The sequence below is a fragment of the Amphiura filiformis genome, chromosome 2 (genome assembly GCF_039555335.1).
Source record: "Amphiura filiformis chromosome 2, Afil_fr2py, whole genome shotgun sequence".
Classification (NCBI taxonomy): Eukaryota; Metazoa; Echinodermata; class Ophiuroidea; order Amphilepidida; family Amphiuridae; genus Amphiura; species Amphiura filiformis.
Genome location: NC_092629.1, coordinates 36,940,658 through 36,958,097, shown reverse-complemented (window position 1 = coordinate 36,958,097; position 17,440 = coordinate 36,940,658). Strand labels below are relative to the sequence as shown.

Here is a 17,440-nt window from a genome sequence, read left to right as displayed (position 1 = left end):
CACCCCTGGATACGTCACTGATTATGTCTAATTATATGTGCAAAAAGACTTTCAGATCTCAGTGTGTACATCATGCAGATAGTAATTAAAGGCATGGTTAGTCATTCTTGCCAGTTATATTTCTGAAATTTATGAAATATACATTTTATATGTATCATTCATGATCATTCACAAAAAAGAGGATTTTAGTCAAACCCAAACTTACGATGCTGAGTCTGATCAGATCTGTTCACACAAAATTCTCGCAAATATCAGAAATAAGTAAAGTGTTAATGCATTTCAATAAACACAATGTTTTAACAGTGAAAATTTTATATTACTGATTGTGGTTCTCTCTTGTGTGTGATGTTACCAAGTTCAATGAATTTTCATATGACTGAGTGATGAATGGGTGATGAGTTTTATCTGATTTAAAATAAATAACTTTCAGGCTTTTTTTGCATTTTTTCTTTTTCCCTTCTCTTTTCCCTCTCTTCTCTTCCTGAATTTTCCGCTTGACACTTTAACAGGGAGCACTCTTCCCCCCACCCCACCTTTTTTCTTCAGTTTGCCTCCCCCACTGCTCAATATTGGAATTACGTAAATCTGCCCTGTGTGTTCACAGATTTTCAAACTGATAATCACAAGTGGTGCTCGAATGTGTATCAATATTACAATCCATGGTATAATGATTGCATTGTGCTGCCGGAGTAAACTCTATGAGGTAGGTCAGAGAATTTAACGTAGACATAGCATCAAATATATGCCTAGGCCCTATGTTTTTTCATGGGGCGGGGTCCCGCTCCATCAGGCAATATTTTTTTTATAATTTAAACTCCCATTTAAACTGTCATGACTGGTATTTTTCCCGGTATTTTTCAGAACATTAAGACAAACAGATAAACCAATAATTGCCCATGTAGTGCATGCACTGTGCTCGGTCCCGGATCTCTGCACAGAATATGTTGGAATCATGATTGATTGGCTGAGTGAGTGATTGGGTATTTATTGATTAGCGGTTGCTTGACATGATCGAGTGAATGAATGAGTAGTGAGCAAGTGAGTATTAATGATTGGATGATGATTGCTTGATTGTATGATTAAAATTTTGATTGAATAGGTGGGCGAGTAAATGGGTGAGCAAGTAATTTATCTTGATCATGGAAGTTATGGAGGATTTGATTGAAGTGATTGGTCAATTTATTGATTTGTTGATTGCATAAGGGCTGTGCAATAATTATGAGCCCTGGGGAGGGTAAAATTGGGGGGGCAAGACATGTTTGGCGAGCCGAAAGGGGGGGGAAGACATTTTTGGCAAGCTGAGAGGGGAGCAAGCAATTTTGGCACACATTCATGGGGCACCTTTTTAATAAAATGCAATTTTTCCTGCTCTCTGCACTCACACCATACATCTAGGCCTACACCATTTAGGCCTAAGGTTTGCAAATTTGGATCCCAAAAATTTGGCATGTTCAAGGGGGGGGGGCAAAGAATTTTTGGCGGGCCGAGAGGGGGGGGCAAGCGATTTTTGGCGAGCCGCTTGGAAATATCTTGCCCCCCAATTTTACCCCCAGGCTCATAATTATTGCACAGCCCCTAAGTGAGTGGTGAGTTGATGAGTGAGTGTTGAGTGCATCAACTTCAAGTGTGAACTTGTGAGTCATAAGGAATGAGCTAGTGAGTGAGTGAGTAAGAGAGTATTAAGAGGGGTTAGGTGAATAAGAGGTGAGTGAGGGAGGGATCGACTGGTGGATGAGTGAGGAGTGGGTGAATGAAAGGAGGAGGGAGTAAGTGATGCGAAGCGCAGTGAGCAAGCGAGTGTGTGAGTGATTGAATAAGGGAGGGAGGGATGAGTGGGTCATGTTTAGAGGGGGTGATGAGAGGGGTGAGTAATGAGAGGGGTTAGTAGGCCTAAGAGTGATGGATGAGTGAGTAGTCGTCTTCAATATGATTGATCGATTGATTAAATCCGCTTCAATACTTTTGATTGCTTGCTTGCTTGATTCATATAGGCCGAGTTTGAGATGTGATAGGTGATTAAAGAAAAATATAACAGTTCAAATAAATAAATAAGTAAATAAATAAATAGAAATAAAATAAACAAATAAAAATGAATAAATAAATGTAGGATAAGATCCTTTACCTTAAAATAAAAATAGATAAGGCCCTTTGCACTTGATTATTAGTTTCCTGTTAAAGATTTTGAAAAAAGGGCAAGGTGACTTTTAATTATCTTTTATTTTCTTTATTTAGTTTCACGTTTGAACTATTACAAGCAACTATTGACTCGCTTTTGACTAGAGCGGGCATTTAATTATTTCACAACAATATTTAATTTTATAAATAGGGCCTAAGTGAAGGTGGAGTTGTAGGCCTACTCTTTGTTCATTCATCATTATTGTTGATAGCCTATTATTAAAGTCAGAAAATGGCAAGTAGAAGTAGTTGAAAGTTATTTTAAAGGAGAAAATTAGAAATAAAAATAAAATAATTAATTATTTTGAGATTTTCAATTTTGGACGTGAAGGGCCTAAATAAATAAATAGATAAATAAATAGATAAATTTATTTATTTGTAAATTAAAAGGGCATTTCATGATCCCCACTTTTCTCAAAAAAAGTTGAGATTTTTGTATAACTGAAACTCATGTGGGGATGCCCCCCGTCAGAACTCTTGCCCCCCGAAAAACCAAAAATCATACAAAAATTTACCCCTGAAACTTTGCCCCTGAAAAAAATGAATAGCCTACGGTAAGCTTTTATCGGGGATATCTTCTGGGAAAATGTCATAAAAAGAGTATAGGCCTACTAGGATCAAAATAAATGAAGCTAAAATGAATGAATAAATAAATAGATAAAATAATTCATTCATTGATAAGCTATTGAATAATAAATACATAAATAAACATTAATTAATTGATAGATACATAGGCCAAATAAATAAATGTAGGTCAAGGGCCTCGGCATGATTGCAATTTGATAACCATGCACCATGTAATACCTGAGTAATACCACCGAGCACACTGCATGTATTATTATTATGTGTGAAACAGGTAATGATACTCGAAAACCTGTTATACGTCATTGGATTAATTATTCATGAAGTCGGTCCGGCGGTTGGAAATCAGCGGTTACCCAAACAAGCAAATCAGTTCGGAGTTTGGATTTTATTTATTTATGGTTTAATGAAAACTATACACATACTCTGTTTTGTATAGTACTCAACCGTACTATATTGACTGACTTTTGAGTCAGCAATCAATTCAAAGGTCACACCGACTAAGATGAGATAAAGCTTCAGCACATGGGCTTGCTCGACCTTGGTTTAAGCTTAACGAAATTTTTTGCAGTCCAGTCAGTGATGCTGGTGTTGGTCATCTGAACTGAAGAGGTTATAATTAAATGTGTATGGCGTGTCTGTTTTGGAAATCGTAGCATTGATGAATTGGATATCACTAAACAGATTTGCAACATCTTATTGCAGTTGGAAATGTAAGTTTAACATTAATTAAAGTATTAATTTTAAATTTTAATTTTAAATTGACAACATTGTTGCCTGGCAAAATTGTTACGCTAGGTTTCAGAGAAGAACCCCATCCCTTGCTCAGATTGATGCGAGCGCCTTGTTAATGAGCCACATACACGGAGCTTTGTGTTTCCTTCAAGAGCGCAGATCTGCGCTGACCAGCGTTTTGACGCAATCGGCCAATCAGATTATCGTTGCGCTGCTATAAATGTCAGACGATTGATTCAGCCAATCAGAACCCCACTTCCATGTTTACGCTCTGCACACTCTGCACACTCTCAAAATGTAAACAACTGCCATTCTTCTCTGACAAAATATTAATACTTGAAAACTCTAGTCTAGCTTTGAATTTGCACATGATAGTTCACGCATTCTAAGTCTATAGCTATTGTGGTTTTTTTTCTGTTTTTTGGTAATTCTGTGTAATTTTGCAACACATGTAACTCTGTTGATGTTTATACAAAGGTATAACACCCCTTGATAAATTTGTGACTATTTTTGCATTTTTCTCAAAAAAATAATAACACCCGTAACAAAAGTACTACCGTACAGTCCGTACTACACTGGAATTTCAGTGACTCAAGCCAAGCGGTACGTTATTTATGATAAGAAAAGAGGTACCGCTAGAATGTACCTCATTTCCCATATATAATTATGAACACTTGTCTTGAATAACTGAAATTTCAATGAAGTAATTGGATTCCTTGCCCCTATAATATACATCGATGCTTTAAAATAACTACACACTGGTAACAAAAGTCATGATCATGACTTTTGTTACCAGTGTGTAGTTATTTTAAGGCATTAGGGGGCTGGCATTTTCTTTGGAAGGGGGGTCCCAAATATGTCGGTGAGTCAATTTTTTTATGACCCCCCTATCGGGGGCAAATTTTTTTTACGACCCCCCTATCTTGGGTCGAAAATTTTTATAACCTCCCCCCCCCTTCCACCTAAGACAAATTATTCATTGCCGGAACTACAATGTAAGGTGAAGAAAGTGTGCGGAGCGTGTTAAAATTGTAATCGTAAGTGTAAAGAAGGCGCACGGAGCGTGTAAAATGTGTGCGTATCGCGCGGAAATTTTGCGTCACCAGCCCTTAATAATTCTATAACCACCCCTATTTTGGGTCTGAAAATTCTATGACCCCCCTGTATTTTTGGGACCCCCTTCCGAAGAAAATGCCAGCCCCCTTAATCCCATTTACAAGAAACATTTACATGTTAATTACAAAAGAAAAAGGCAAATCATGTTTTCTATTCTGAGAAAATTGACTGGAACAGATTGGCCCTACAAACCAAGTGATTTCATGAGGGTGTCCCTTTTGACAGATGTGAGAAATCACTCAGGGCTTGAAATAAGGATTTCAGATCCAGGAGCAATTTTGGGTGTTTTTGTGTAAATATTGCCCCTGGTCTATACAAATACACACAGTTCTGTTTCAGAACCAGGGGCATTTTGCCTTTTAGCAGGGGTAAATTTACCCCTTGCTCTTGCTTATTTCAAGCCCAAATGTGCAATATAGATGAAACAACTCCGACTGAGAGAATGGATTCAATCTCACAATTTCACAGTATTGGGCTATTCCATTTAACATCCACACTATCCCTGTGGAAAATTTAGCTAAAGTGTTCCACAGGAGGAGTATGAGTTTCAAATAGAATAGACAGTTGGGTAACTTCCATTTGAAATACTCACTCCAGTTATGGAAGATATAGGTAAAACCATAACACAGGGGGAGTATGGGTTTCAAAATGATTTACCCTGAACAATTACATTTAAAAAACATACTCCCTCTGTGGAAGATATTTCCTAAATCTTCCACAGGGGGAGTGTGGATTTCAACTGGAATAGCCCATTGAAGGGAACCACCAAATTTGACCACACTTTAACTTAAATTATCTTTAATTAAACATGCAATAATAACCAGTTGTCATGACTTTTTTTTCAGTGTTGAACTTATGTGGTTGACCAGTTACCAGAAGCTGAATGGACTGAGCACCAGAGTAAATCCTATCTGATTGGTTGTTGTGTTCTGGCTCTAAGTGTTAAGTGCAATTGTTATACCATATTCCAGTTGGTTTATTCAATAAGATCTATATTTTCATTCTTATTTTTTAAACAGATAAACAATATTTCATTCATTGTGTGCATCGGACCATGGCCACCATCTATGCTGCACCTACTTCTACCCTCACAGATGAGAAGGTCCAAATCAAACTGTCAGGATTTGACCCAGGGTCAAAGGTCACTGTAAGGTCATTCCTACCAGAGCCAGGACTACATTTTGAGGCACATGGACATTTTGTGGTGGATGGTAATGGGGAGGTTTCTATGGAGCAGAATCCCTCGCTTGGTGGAACTTACACAGGTTTGCTCAAATTGTGCAAGAGTGTTCAGAAATACTGAGGGGGGGGGCAAAGTACAGAAAATGGCCTCTGAGCACATATCAATACTCAAACATTTCCACCTGTATAGAGACCCTGGCAACAGGATAGGTCAGAATTTATTTCCATCTTTTGCAGGGTAGTGTTGCGATTTAAATCAATTGATTTAAATCGTGATTTAAAACAATTAAATACCTCTAGTCACTTTAACGTTTGCTAAAAATTCATCTTCAAAGAATTCAACAGGTTTTTCCCCATGATTTGACCAATTAAATTTTCCTTTGTCGCCCGTAGTATCGCCTCTGACGGCGGGGGGGGGGGGGGTCCAGGGGACCGCTTAAGGGCCCCTGGTGGGGTCCAGGGGCAAAGCCCGGTGGGGGTGGAGGGGTGAGAGGGTTTCTACACTGTAAAAACCCTTTTCTTAATTTTTTCAAAGTTTTTGGCGACTTTAGAGAACCTCTAGACCTATTCTGAAGGTTTGAGGAGGGATTTATACTCCATATCTGGCAACAATTTCAACACATATTTGATGACTGCAACCTTTGAAAAAATGTGAAAAAACATTCTGGGACCTGTTTTTACAAGATTGAAAAATATGCTTCCTTCACATAGAAAATGTGCTTTTAAAAATGCAGTTTCCTATACTTTTGTACATAACGATCATTCGTTGAAACGTTTTTTTTGGCTTTATAACAAGGCCCACGTGACTGATAGGACACTGATATGATGCACAATACAAAGTTAAAAAATTATTCAGAAAAAAAAAATCCATTTAAAAAAAAACATGTCAAAGTTTTTGTTGACTTTGGAGAACCACTAGACCTATTCTGAAGGCTAGGATCATTCACAGTTAATTTGAAAAAAAATGGAAAAAATTACAAAAAAATTACAGTTTGTTATCCTTATGGAAACCACTAACTAATGTTTACCTCTTCATCCATGCATTTATAATTATATGCTAGATGAAGAGGTTAACATTAGTTAGCATATTAAGGATAACAAACTGTAATTTTTTTGTAATTTTTTTCAAATTTTTTTCAAATTAACTGTGAATGATCCTAGCACTTCAGAATAGGTCCAGTGGTTCTCCAAAGTCGCCGAAAAGTTTGGAAAAGAAATAAAATTTAAATTTAAAAAAAAAAAAAAAAAAATTTAATTTTTTTCCAGAAAATCGAGTACTCCGATTTTCGGGGATTAAAACTTCGAAATCGGAGTATTTGGCAGGTATGGGTATAGCAGCAGTTCTTTGAATTAAAAGATTTTTAAAAATCGATTAACTACCAAAGCAATAGGTGAAAACCATTTTTTAATATACCACGCTGCACTGATACTTTCACGCAGAACCTCTGCAATGAACCATATCATGCTGATCACCCGCACCAGTAAGATAAGTATCTTTGAAAAGACCGGTGTATTACATACACAGGTAATGATTGCAACCTGCTTGTAGTGCAGCACGATATATTCAAAATTGTTTTCACCTATTGCTATATGTAGTTAATCTGATTATTACATCACTTCACCAGCGTATACATATACCCGGTACCTATTTTCCTTTTCATTGTCGTTCACAGATGTAGAGCCAATGGGTCTATTTTGGAGTATGACACAATCACCTGGCCAGAAACTTGGATTACGATTTGTAAAGAAAGATGTCACTATACCTATGCACATAACACTTTCAGTACACAAAGGACATTTAGATATATCAGCATTACAAACTGATGCACCTATAGCTAAAACACAGATTCAGAAGACGTATATGAGGCCTGGCGTTGAAATAATTAAAGTGAGATCTGGAAGAGTGAGAGGAAAAGTATTCAAACCTAAAGGTGAGTATTTCAGCTTTCTCTCAAAGCTTTATACAACAGTTCTGATTGGCTAATTATGTGATATATTCGTCTGAGGACCAATCAAATTTGTCGAACATTTATAGTCAAACGGTTTATAAATGTTTTTTTTAAACGTTTGTCAAATGCTTATGGAGAAAAATGTTTGTCAAACATTTTATTTGTTTTTATTCATTATTTTGTGATTTTTGGTCATTTTTGATCAAGAATGCTATTCTTGGTCCAAAAAATGATTTTTAGTCAAATTCAAAATGTGATTTTTAGTCACAAATGTGACTTTTGGTCAAAAATGTAATTTTTGGTCAAAATTTTTATTTGATGAAAATTTACAAACATCAATTTGATGATTTTCCTGACAAAACGTAAGATAAATGTTTGAAAAAAGTTAATATCAAACAATTTCTACATATTATTTTAAACAAAACCTATTTATTAATTGTTTGCCAAACATTTATTTAATTAATTTAACACATTGGTAATAAAACGTTTGTCAAACAATTGCCGATCAAACATTTATAATTAAACAGTTTATAAATGGATAAGGAGCCAAACATTTGTCAAACGTTTGGTGAAAGCGGCTATGTATATGTCCAGCACGAAGAACATTGTGGTATATAATGTATAATATACTTAAACTTCCCCCCTTTTTTTCCCTTTCTTTAATCAAATATTGCATATTCTTAATTGGAATATGCATACATATACAGGGCCAGGACCATTCAAAGGGGTGATAGACATGTTTGGTGGCTCTGGTGGACTCATTGAATTCCGCGCTGCATTGTTAGCATCTAGAGGTTTTGCCGCATATGCTTTGCCATATTTCGGGTATGAGGATTTACCAGATATGGTAACAGACATGGAACCTCATGAACTTGAGTATTTTGAGGTAAGTTACTTTAAGGTGGTACTACACCCCTTGATTATTTGTGACTATTTTTGCCTTTTTCTCTAAAAGTAATAACACACTGGTAACAAAATATATGTATAGGGGCAAGGAATCCAGTTACTACACTGGAATTTCAGTGACTCAAGACAAGCGGTATGTTATTTATGATAAGAAAAGTGGTATCACTAGAATGTACCTCATTTCTTAACAAATATAATGAACCAAATGTCTTGAATCACTGAAATTTCAGTGAAGTAATTGGATTCCTTGCCCCTATAATATACATAACTTTTGTTACCAGTGTGTAGTTTTTTTTTTTTTTTTTTTTTGAGAAAAATGCAAAATTAGTCACAAAATTGATCAGGGAGTGTAGTACCACCTTAATTCTAATGTTAGACAACCTGTGCAGAAAATTGGCTTTAGAATTGTTGTGATTCATTATAACATTACCCAGCATTCCAGCAACACAAAAATGTTCTTTAAATGTTTATTCAAAACGTTTTAATAATATTTAAATGTCAGATTGTATAAAGATCATGAATACATTTTTAAAACGTTTGTCAAATATTTTGGGTAAACATTTTTGCAAAATATTTTGTTAAAATTCTTTGCATCACCTTTTCAAAAATGTTTTATGAATTAGGGGTTCATTCATAGGATTGAGGGCATGATCGTTGTTTATGCCCGAGGCGTGAGCCGAGGGCATAAACAGCGATCATGCCCGAATCCTATGAATGAACCCCGCTCATACATACCCAACATTCTTAGCAATTCAATACAGATGAAAATAATAAGGGTTTACAAGTTTAAATAACATTTCCATACCGCTTTCCTTCATAAATTGGAAGAAAATGAGTAGGCCTACTTGCAGGAAGCAGCACGGCTCATGAGGTCAACGGCCGGGAGTCAACGCGCGATACTGCGTCATCTTTTGCGCCCGCGTGAGATGGGCGCGTGACATGCGCTGCGATGTACGCAACACTAGCAAATCGTGGATCGTGTTAATTGGGTTCCAACGCTGCGTGATTTGCAGCTTGTTTATGCCCTGCGTACTGGTCATAAACGGTATTTATGACCAGCAAAAAAGAGCGCAAATCCAATCAGAAACGTCGTTATATCGTGAGTATGTATGAATGTTATTTTATGTTTTTATATCCTTTATATAACCCAACATTTAAACATTTTGTAAGGTAACAGTCTATAATACCAAATTTATTAATTTGTTTTAAAAACAAATAAACATAATTTTTCACCAGGTTCGCCGTCGCAAATAATAAAGGAGACAAGAAGAAAAGGTGATCATGCCTGCAAATCAAATCCATGACCTCAGGTTTACAAGAACTTACACACATTCCTGTGTTGTGTAACTTGTATTATGCTGGCTTTGGATGTCAACTTTTTCCCATGATGCACTGCATATTTTGGCCTTTCCCTAGCAACCGTTGGTGGCACATTATATTTCGAATAATCTGAATTGCCTCAGTTTCATCTAATGGAGATGACTTCAAATTGTGGTCATGAAGCCTAAGCCAATAGGTATTGTAATATCCTAATAATTTATGAACTTTTTATTATTTTGTTTCATGATTCAGGAAGCCACAGATTGGCTCCAAAGCCAACCTTTTGTTCAGCCAGGAGGTATCGGTGTGTGTGGAGTATCATATGGAACAGTAGTAGCATCACGTATGGCAACAAAATTCCCTGAAAAAGTGAGTTTATAGAATACAATTCCTCACAGGGAGCTGTATAGGATATATTATACAGGGATGTGCCACCATACCCAAATTTTCTCTCTCTTCTCTTTCCTTTCTCCTCTTTTTCTCCCCTCCCCTCTATTTTCCTTCCTTTACTGTTGTTTTTTTGTGTTGCCTGAACATTTTAACAAAAGATCATAGAGATATGAACTAGCAGTGCAAATTCTGTTTTGATGATGTATACATACACCCATACACACACCCCATCAGGGATCACATAATAAGGAGTCTGCATGTCCAGGGACTCCTTATTTTGGCCATTTTGGACTCCTTAAATCACAAGTTAAAAGTGACCAAAGGGTCTGATAAAAACTGCATGGACTCCTTAATTTTACTATGCACAGAGGCATAAATCAGTTTAAGAATTGTTGATTGAAAATAAATTTAAAAAAAAGATCAGTAAATCTTCTGTTATTTTTTGAGAAAAATACAAAATTAGTCACAAAATTTATCAGGGGGTGTAGAATGACCTTAAGCGGAGTGAAGAGTAACATGTCGGACAGGGAATCACAGGGAAAAATATTCCTTCTTCTTAGTACTGGTAAAATATGCACACATTCGGTAAACACCTTGATTTGGGTATAAAACATACACTTGTAAATGTCAGGAATTTGAAATAAGCTCAAGTGGTGAGATACATTGATAAACATCATGTTTGGGGTTTATTTTTTTTTTCAGATCAGTGCATGTGTTAATATCTCAGGTAATTGTGTAAATGCAACACTACCAATGTCATATAAGGGAAAAGCCATTCCATATTTGGGGTAAGTGTCACAGTACCAATGCAGACTTGCCAACTGTCCCTCATTTTGAAGGACATTTGGGGTTTACCAAAGTGAAAATGAGGGACAGTCCTGTTTTCTGACAATTTCAGTGATGGCAAATTTAAATGTAAGAACAGCAGAAAATGATGAAAATGTCACTTTAAAATATGCTATAGCATTCTCTTTAATCTATTGTGATAAATTCAGACCTGCAAAACATTCTCTGAATTCTGAAAGTATTGCACACCTCAAGTCTTTGAATTTGTCGGTACCTGGTTTGTGTACATGTACAAGGTTTTGGTCTCAATGTCTCTCATTCTGACTTCGGTAGGTTGGCAGGTCTGCCAATGTCATGGGAAAAATATTCCATATTTGGGGTCAGTGTCATATGTAGTAATTGTGTACATGCAATGAAACCCATGTCATCATAAGGGCCAAGTGTCACAGTACCAGTACGGGAAAGATATGCCATATTATTGGGCTTAATGCCACATTTTATTGTCATGATATACACTTATGATTACTATAAACCCTCCCTATAATCAGTGATGTACCCTGCACAATTAACCCACAGTGGCATGCTTGGACTTTTTGTCTGGGGAGGGGGATGAGGGCAAAGAAATCAATTTCCAAGTGAGCATTATGGATGTGTGATAAGATTTTGCTTTAATGTAGTTTTTGGTTTAAATCCCCTCACATGAAAACTTCACCTCTAATTGCAACCAAACTTGGGACATAGCTGCAATATGGTGTTCAAAGGTCATGTACTGAGGTCAAAGGTCATTTCATGGGTATTGTAATAAAATAACGCTGACAAAGAAACACAAGATAAAATATGAAAAATTCTGGTGTTTATATCTTGAGTTACTTCATACTCCCATGCATAATTTTTTCAAACAAAATTAATTGTAACATACAACAAACCATTTCACAAAAACAAGTTACAATTGGTACTCTTGCACCAGGAACCCTTTGTAAAGTTACGTCTAGTAAAAGGATATTCGTAACTTAATAATGGTTACTTGAGTTAAATACGAAGGGTTAAAAGTTAAAAAAATACACCTCTGGGCAGTAAGTGTAAACCAATTTCTTCATTTCTGATTTCAGTTTTGATTACTCAAGGCTGAAGACCACTGAAGGAGGTCTTATCAGTACTTATGATTTTTTGGACCCATTAGAAACAGCACCAGCAGAAGCTATAATTGAGGTGAGTGATCAGCTACAGTGGCGTAGCCAGGATTTTGGAACCGGAGGGGCACAACTTGTAAATGTATCGACGGAAATATTTTTTGCCGACGGAAGTTGTGATTTGTTGACCCAAATTTTTTTTGCATGGTTTGAAAAAGTGAAGAGCAAAAAAAGAAGAAAAAAAAAAGGATACTAGGCAATATCACAAAATTTTTAATGTACAATTCAATTTAATTCACAATTTTTCATCATTTTTTTATAGTTCTCCCCTTTTTTCTGTCACCCTGAGTAGAAAATAGTCTATTGTTAACCCTTTTTTTTTCACCAACGCCTTACATGAACCGATGGCCATGACGAGCAGGGGGGCACCGGCCCGCTGGCTACGCCACTGATCAGCTAGCTTAGACTATTTTATTAAAAGCAACTTTATTTAATTCTCACGTAACCCATGGGCGCTGCTATACCAAGACCACAAAGTGATCAGTTAATGTACCACAATGCAAACAGATAGCACCTTTTCAGTCAAACAGTCAACATTTTTCTCAGGTATTTTTTCTCAGGAAAATTTTCTGGACATGTGACCAATGCGTATCAATGTGAGTTTAACCTCGAGCCTGATCCCTGACCCCCAGCGGTGACCTCACTATTCAAGTTTTAGTCATTTTGAATTGTAATTGTATTCTTGGCCGCAATTACGATAGAAATTCTTGCATTGCAAATTTGTTGAATATTGTGCAATCTTAATTTTTTCACAATATCATCAAAACGTAATTTCAAAAATATCTACCTACGGAAAAACATTTATCTGCGGAAACTATTGCCATTGCAATATTAACTTGCGAAAAGTAACTTAATATTTTGCATCAAATTAGTAATTCTTCCTAGACCATCTGCTGTGCTCGGGGTCACATTCCATAATGTTAATATATCTGCGCCCAAATATGGGTGTCACATGTCCAGAAAATTTTCCCGTAAAAATTTACCCATTAATTTTGACGTAGTGACGTTTCACCACTACACTAGTGGTTTCATCAGACTGATAACTCATCACATCTGACTGCTTCCTTTTATAGGCAACAGGAACCGTTGAGGGCGTGATAAGTTGGTGAGTGAATAGGCACCCTCGTCCTTGTTTAGGGTGTCTTTTTCTTTTCGGCGTATCCAGATGGCTTCTTTTAGCCATCTAGTAACTATCACCGACCACATACATGTAGCTTCTTCCAATCATTCCATCAATTGGGAGGACTCAAGAGTTATCGACAGAGAAGCTGAAGCAGTCAGATGTGATGCGTTGCCAGTCTGATGACACCACTAGTGTTGTGGTGAAACATCACTAAAATGCGAGTAGTCAACATCATTTTTAACTGAACTTGTTCAAAATGAACCATGTTTACAGTTGAATCCAACATTCCAAATGAACTTGTTCATGACTCATACAGTATACTCTTACATCACTCTTATAGGGTACTACACCCTGTGTTAAATTTAGACTATTTTTGCATTTTTCTCAAAAAATAATAACACACTGGTAACAAAAGTTATGTATATTATTGGGGCAAGGAATCCAATTACTACACTGAATTTCAGTGACTCAAGACAAGCGGTTCAGTAAATATGATAGGAAATGAGGTACATCCTAGCGGTACCTTATTTCTTATCATAAATAACGAACCCCTTGTCTTGGGTCACTGAAATTCCAGTGTAGTAATTGGATTCCTTGCCCCTATAATATACATAACTTTTGTTACCAGTGTTTTATTAGTTTTTGAGAAAAATGCAAAAATAGACACAAATTTATCGAGGGGTGTAGTAACCCCTTAAAGCCACCCAATAAATGTTACAATGGTCCACATTTTGTGACACTTCAGACTCACAAATCATCAACCAGCAAATAGTTGAAGACAGATCATTGAAGACCCAGTATAACCGCAAAGTTGCGTACTAATGCCATTTTTTGCTTTAAGTATTAGAGGAGGGTATGTAGATTAATTCAGGATCTGCCAGGTGTCAATAAGGCACCATTGAGCAAATTGAGGTCAAAGGTCAAACATGTGATTAAATTTGAAAATGCTTTGATCAAGTTATAAAGTTGTTCGCCTGGTCCCAAGGAATAAAATAGTCAATGGTCATGTATCTCCAGGATGCCTAGGGGATGGTGCTGTTTTTAAACCGACTGGTGATTGTAGGAACCAACACACTTTTATCAGCATTGCACAGGACTCTAGCATGACTCTTCTAGCCTGGTTAGAGGAATGAGATCTTTTGTGCCATTAGAACAAGATAGCCCTTTGCCGATGACTCTCTGATGCACTTACCTATTGTCTTTTGGTTCTGATTCATAACAAAAATTCTGTTGCTTATATAGTTTCTCAACCAGTCTATAACATAATACCATGAAATCCAAAGTGTTTTAATTTATTTACAAGTACTCAAGTAGGCTTATTATCCAGGCCTGTTGATCATTTGTATCAAAGGCTTTAGACAAGTCCAGGAATATACCAATGGTTGTTTGAATTCTTTCCAAGGATCCAAAGTGGATAGGTGAAGTGAAGCAAAATATATAGTACTTTTGAAATACAACAATTTCTTATGGACCTCCAAAATGCTTATATTTTCAGTTGGAGAAAGCTCAACATCTTTTATTCTTTGTGGGTTTGGATGATAAGAATTGGCATACCCAAGACTTTATAGATGGAGCGGAGAGGCGATTGAAAGCATTAGGGTGTAACAATTATGAAATAGTGAGATATCCAGGATGCGGACATTTAATTGAGCCACCCTATGCACCTGTTACTTTGGTATCACATTTCAAATTTGCAGGCAAGTATGGGATATAAATTTTGTTGTCTGCATCACATACTGTCATATCTCAAAAGGCTGCCTTATGCAACGTATTTATTAGTGTCATCTAATTGTGACGAGATAATATATAAAATTAATTATATACATTAATCTTGAGGTATTATCACAATATTACAACCGCATGTCCATTAATCAATTTAAAAAGCTTGCTGAAATATAAAATAACAATATGAAATACAACAATGATAATAAAATCACACAAGGCAGCTTTTTAAGAAACAATTGTATATGATGCAGATGATTTTAGATGTGGCACTATTTATCCTAACCCTACCAGGCATGCCAGGGGCTACAAAAGGCTACAGCACATAGCGACAGCAAGTGCAAGTATTCAATGTGATGTGATTGCATAATCATCCGAAGTCAGAACACGCATATATAGCCACAAAACATTAGCCGGCCAATTAAGTGTACTGCGACTCATGGCTTGCTATCCCCAATCTTCTGGTCCTCCAGTTAAATTTGACTATAACAAAACCCATTTGTAATGCCTCAAGACAACTTGGAAAAAGAAATCTAATAAAAGAACAAATTTAGCAATTCATAATGAAGGTAGGTTAAATTATATACATTTTACTATTGGGCATAGGCTGCTGAATTCTGAAACCAGGGTTACAGGCAAGTAGTCAATGTTGCGATAGTAAGTATACACTTTTGTGATCAAAATTTCTTATTCATACTTGCTGATCACTTGTTGAAGCTGAGGAATAGAGAACAATATTTGCGTGTTGTGATGAAATGACAAAAAGTGATTTATAACATTCTCTGTTTTTCTCTATTTCCACAGGGGGCATCATTGACTGGGGTGGTTCATTAAGAGAACATCAAAGAGCACAAGAGCACCATTGGCCAAAATTACTTCAATTCCTGGATAAATATGTCGGCTCACAGACAACCAGTCATCAGTCTCTGCATAGTAATCTATAAATTTACATAGGGGACATCATTGACTGCGGTGGTTCATTAAGAGAGCACCAGAGAGCACAAGAACACCATTGGCCAAAATTACTTGAATTCCTGGACAAACATGTTGGCTCACAGACCACCAGTCATCAGTCTCTGCATAGTAATCTATAAATTTGTAATAATTGGATCTGATGAAGAGAGTGACACTGTTAAAGATAATGATGATGAATTTCTAGCACTCCAACCTTCTACTTCCAACTGGACACCACTTCCAGGCAAGTTTGCTTCCTTAGACCTATATATCGACAAGTGCCAACAGGACATCAGCAATGTCAACTTCAACAAGAGGTTCAACCCTTACAATCTAACCACAGGTGAAAGACAGACTATCATTATCAATTAGGATCTCTGCATCAGCAACAAAGTCATCATCAAGCCGGCGGACAAGGGAGGTGCAGTTGTAGTTTGGAAGAAGGATCTCTACATCAAAGAAGCTGAATGCCAACTCTCCAACACCACAGCCTACGAGCATCTTCCCTCTGACCCAACAACAACCTCTGATCAAAATATGCACCATCCAGAAAATGATCAAGAACAAGGCGCTACCTTCCTCTGCTAACAACCTTATCCAACCTCACCCCAGATGCGCTAGGTTCTACATGCTGCCTAAAATTCACAAAGCAGAAAATCCAGGACGTCCCATAGTCTCGATGTGCAACTGCCCCATGCACAGAACTTATCAGTAATTATCTGGATAGCGTGGTAAATACTTGGACAGTGTGCTTTCACCCATCTTCAAATCCTTCCCTACTTACATCAGACTCAACAGAATCACTTAATGCTCTGCGTGCTAGCCATGCGCAGCAATGGGAAAAGTTCAAGTTTTGAAATATTTTCTCAAAATATCAAGAGCTATCTTAAGGGCTGGGGTATGAACGTTTGGACAGTATTTATTTTGGGACATTAGAGTACATCAGACATATCGAATTGCATTCTGAATACGAAGAATGTCATTCTGATATCAAATAATTTTGATTTTTTGAAATTGCAATTTGATACACATTTTATGGCAAATCATTAAAATTTGATATTTTTGATATTTACCACTACTTGAAGTAAACTTTATAAATCTGATGATTTATACTTAAAGTGTATGTAGGTGGGATGAAAAGCCGACGATCAATTGAAAATTTTGACCTTTCGTATTGAAGATATGGATTTTTTTCCCAAAACACCAAAAAAATTAGGTCTTTTTGGGAAAAAATCCATATCTTCAATATGAAAGGTCAAAATTTTCAATTGACCGTCGGCTTTTCCTCCCTGCTACATACACTTTAAGAA

At 36.6% G+C, this 17,440-nt stretch overlaps 1 protein-coding gene across 1 annotated transcript; it reads left to right on the top strand.

The window, feature by feature from the left end:
- Positions 1–3,130: 3,130 nt before the first annotated feature.
- Positions 3,131–17,140, top strand: LOC140146164 (peroxisomal succinyl-coenzyme A thioesterase-like). Its single transcript, XM_072167926.1, has 9 exons — positions 3,131–3,470; positions 5,628–5,873; positions 7,464–7,721; positions 8,447–8,625; positions 10,218–10,334; positions 11,058–11,143; positions 12,251–12,350; positions 14,950–15,151; positions 15,981–17,140. Exons 1-9 carry the CDS (start codon positions 3,419–3,421, stop codon positions 16,118–16,120), a joined length of 1,380 nt encoding a protein of 459 aa, XP_072024027.1. The 5' UTR covers positions 3,131–3,418; the 3' UTR covers positions 16,121–17,140.
- Positions 17,141–17,440: the final 300 nt, after the last annotated feature.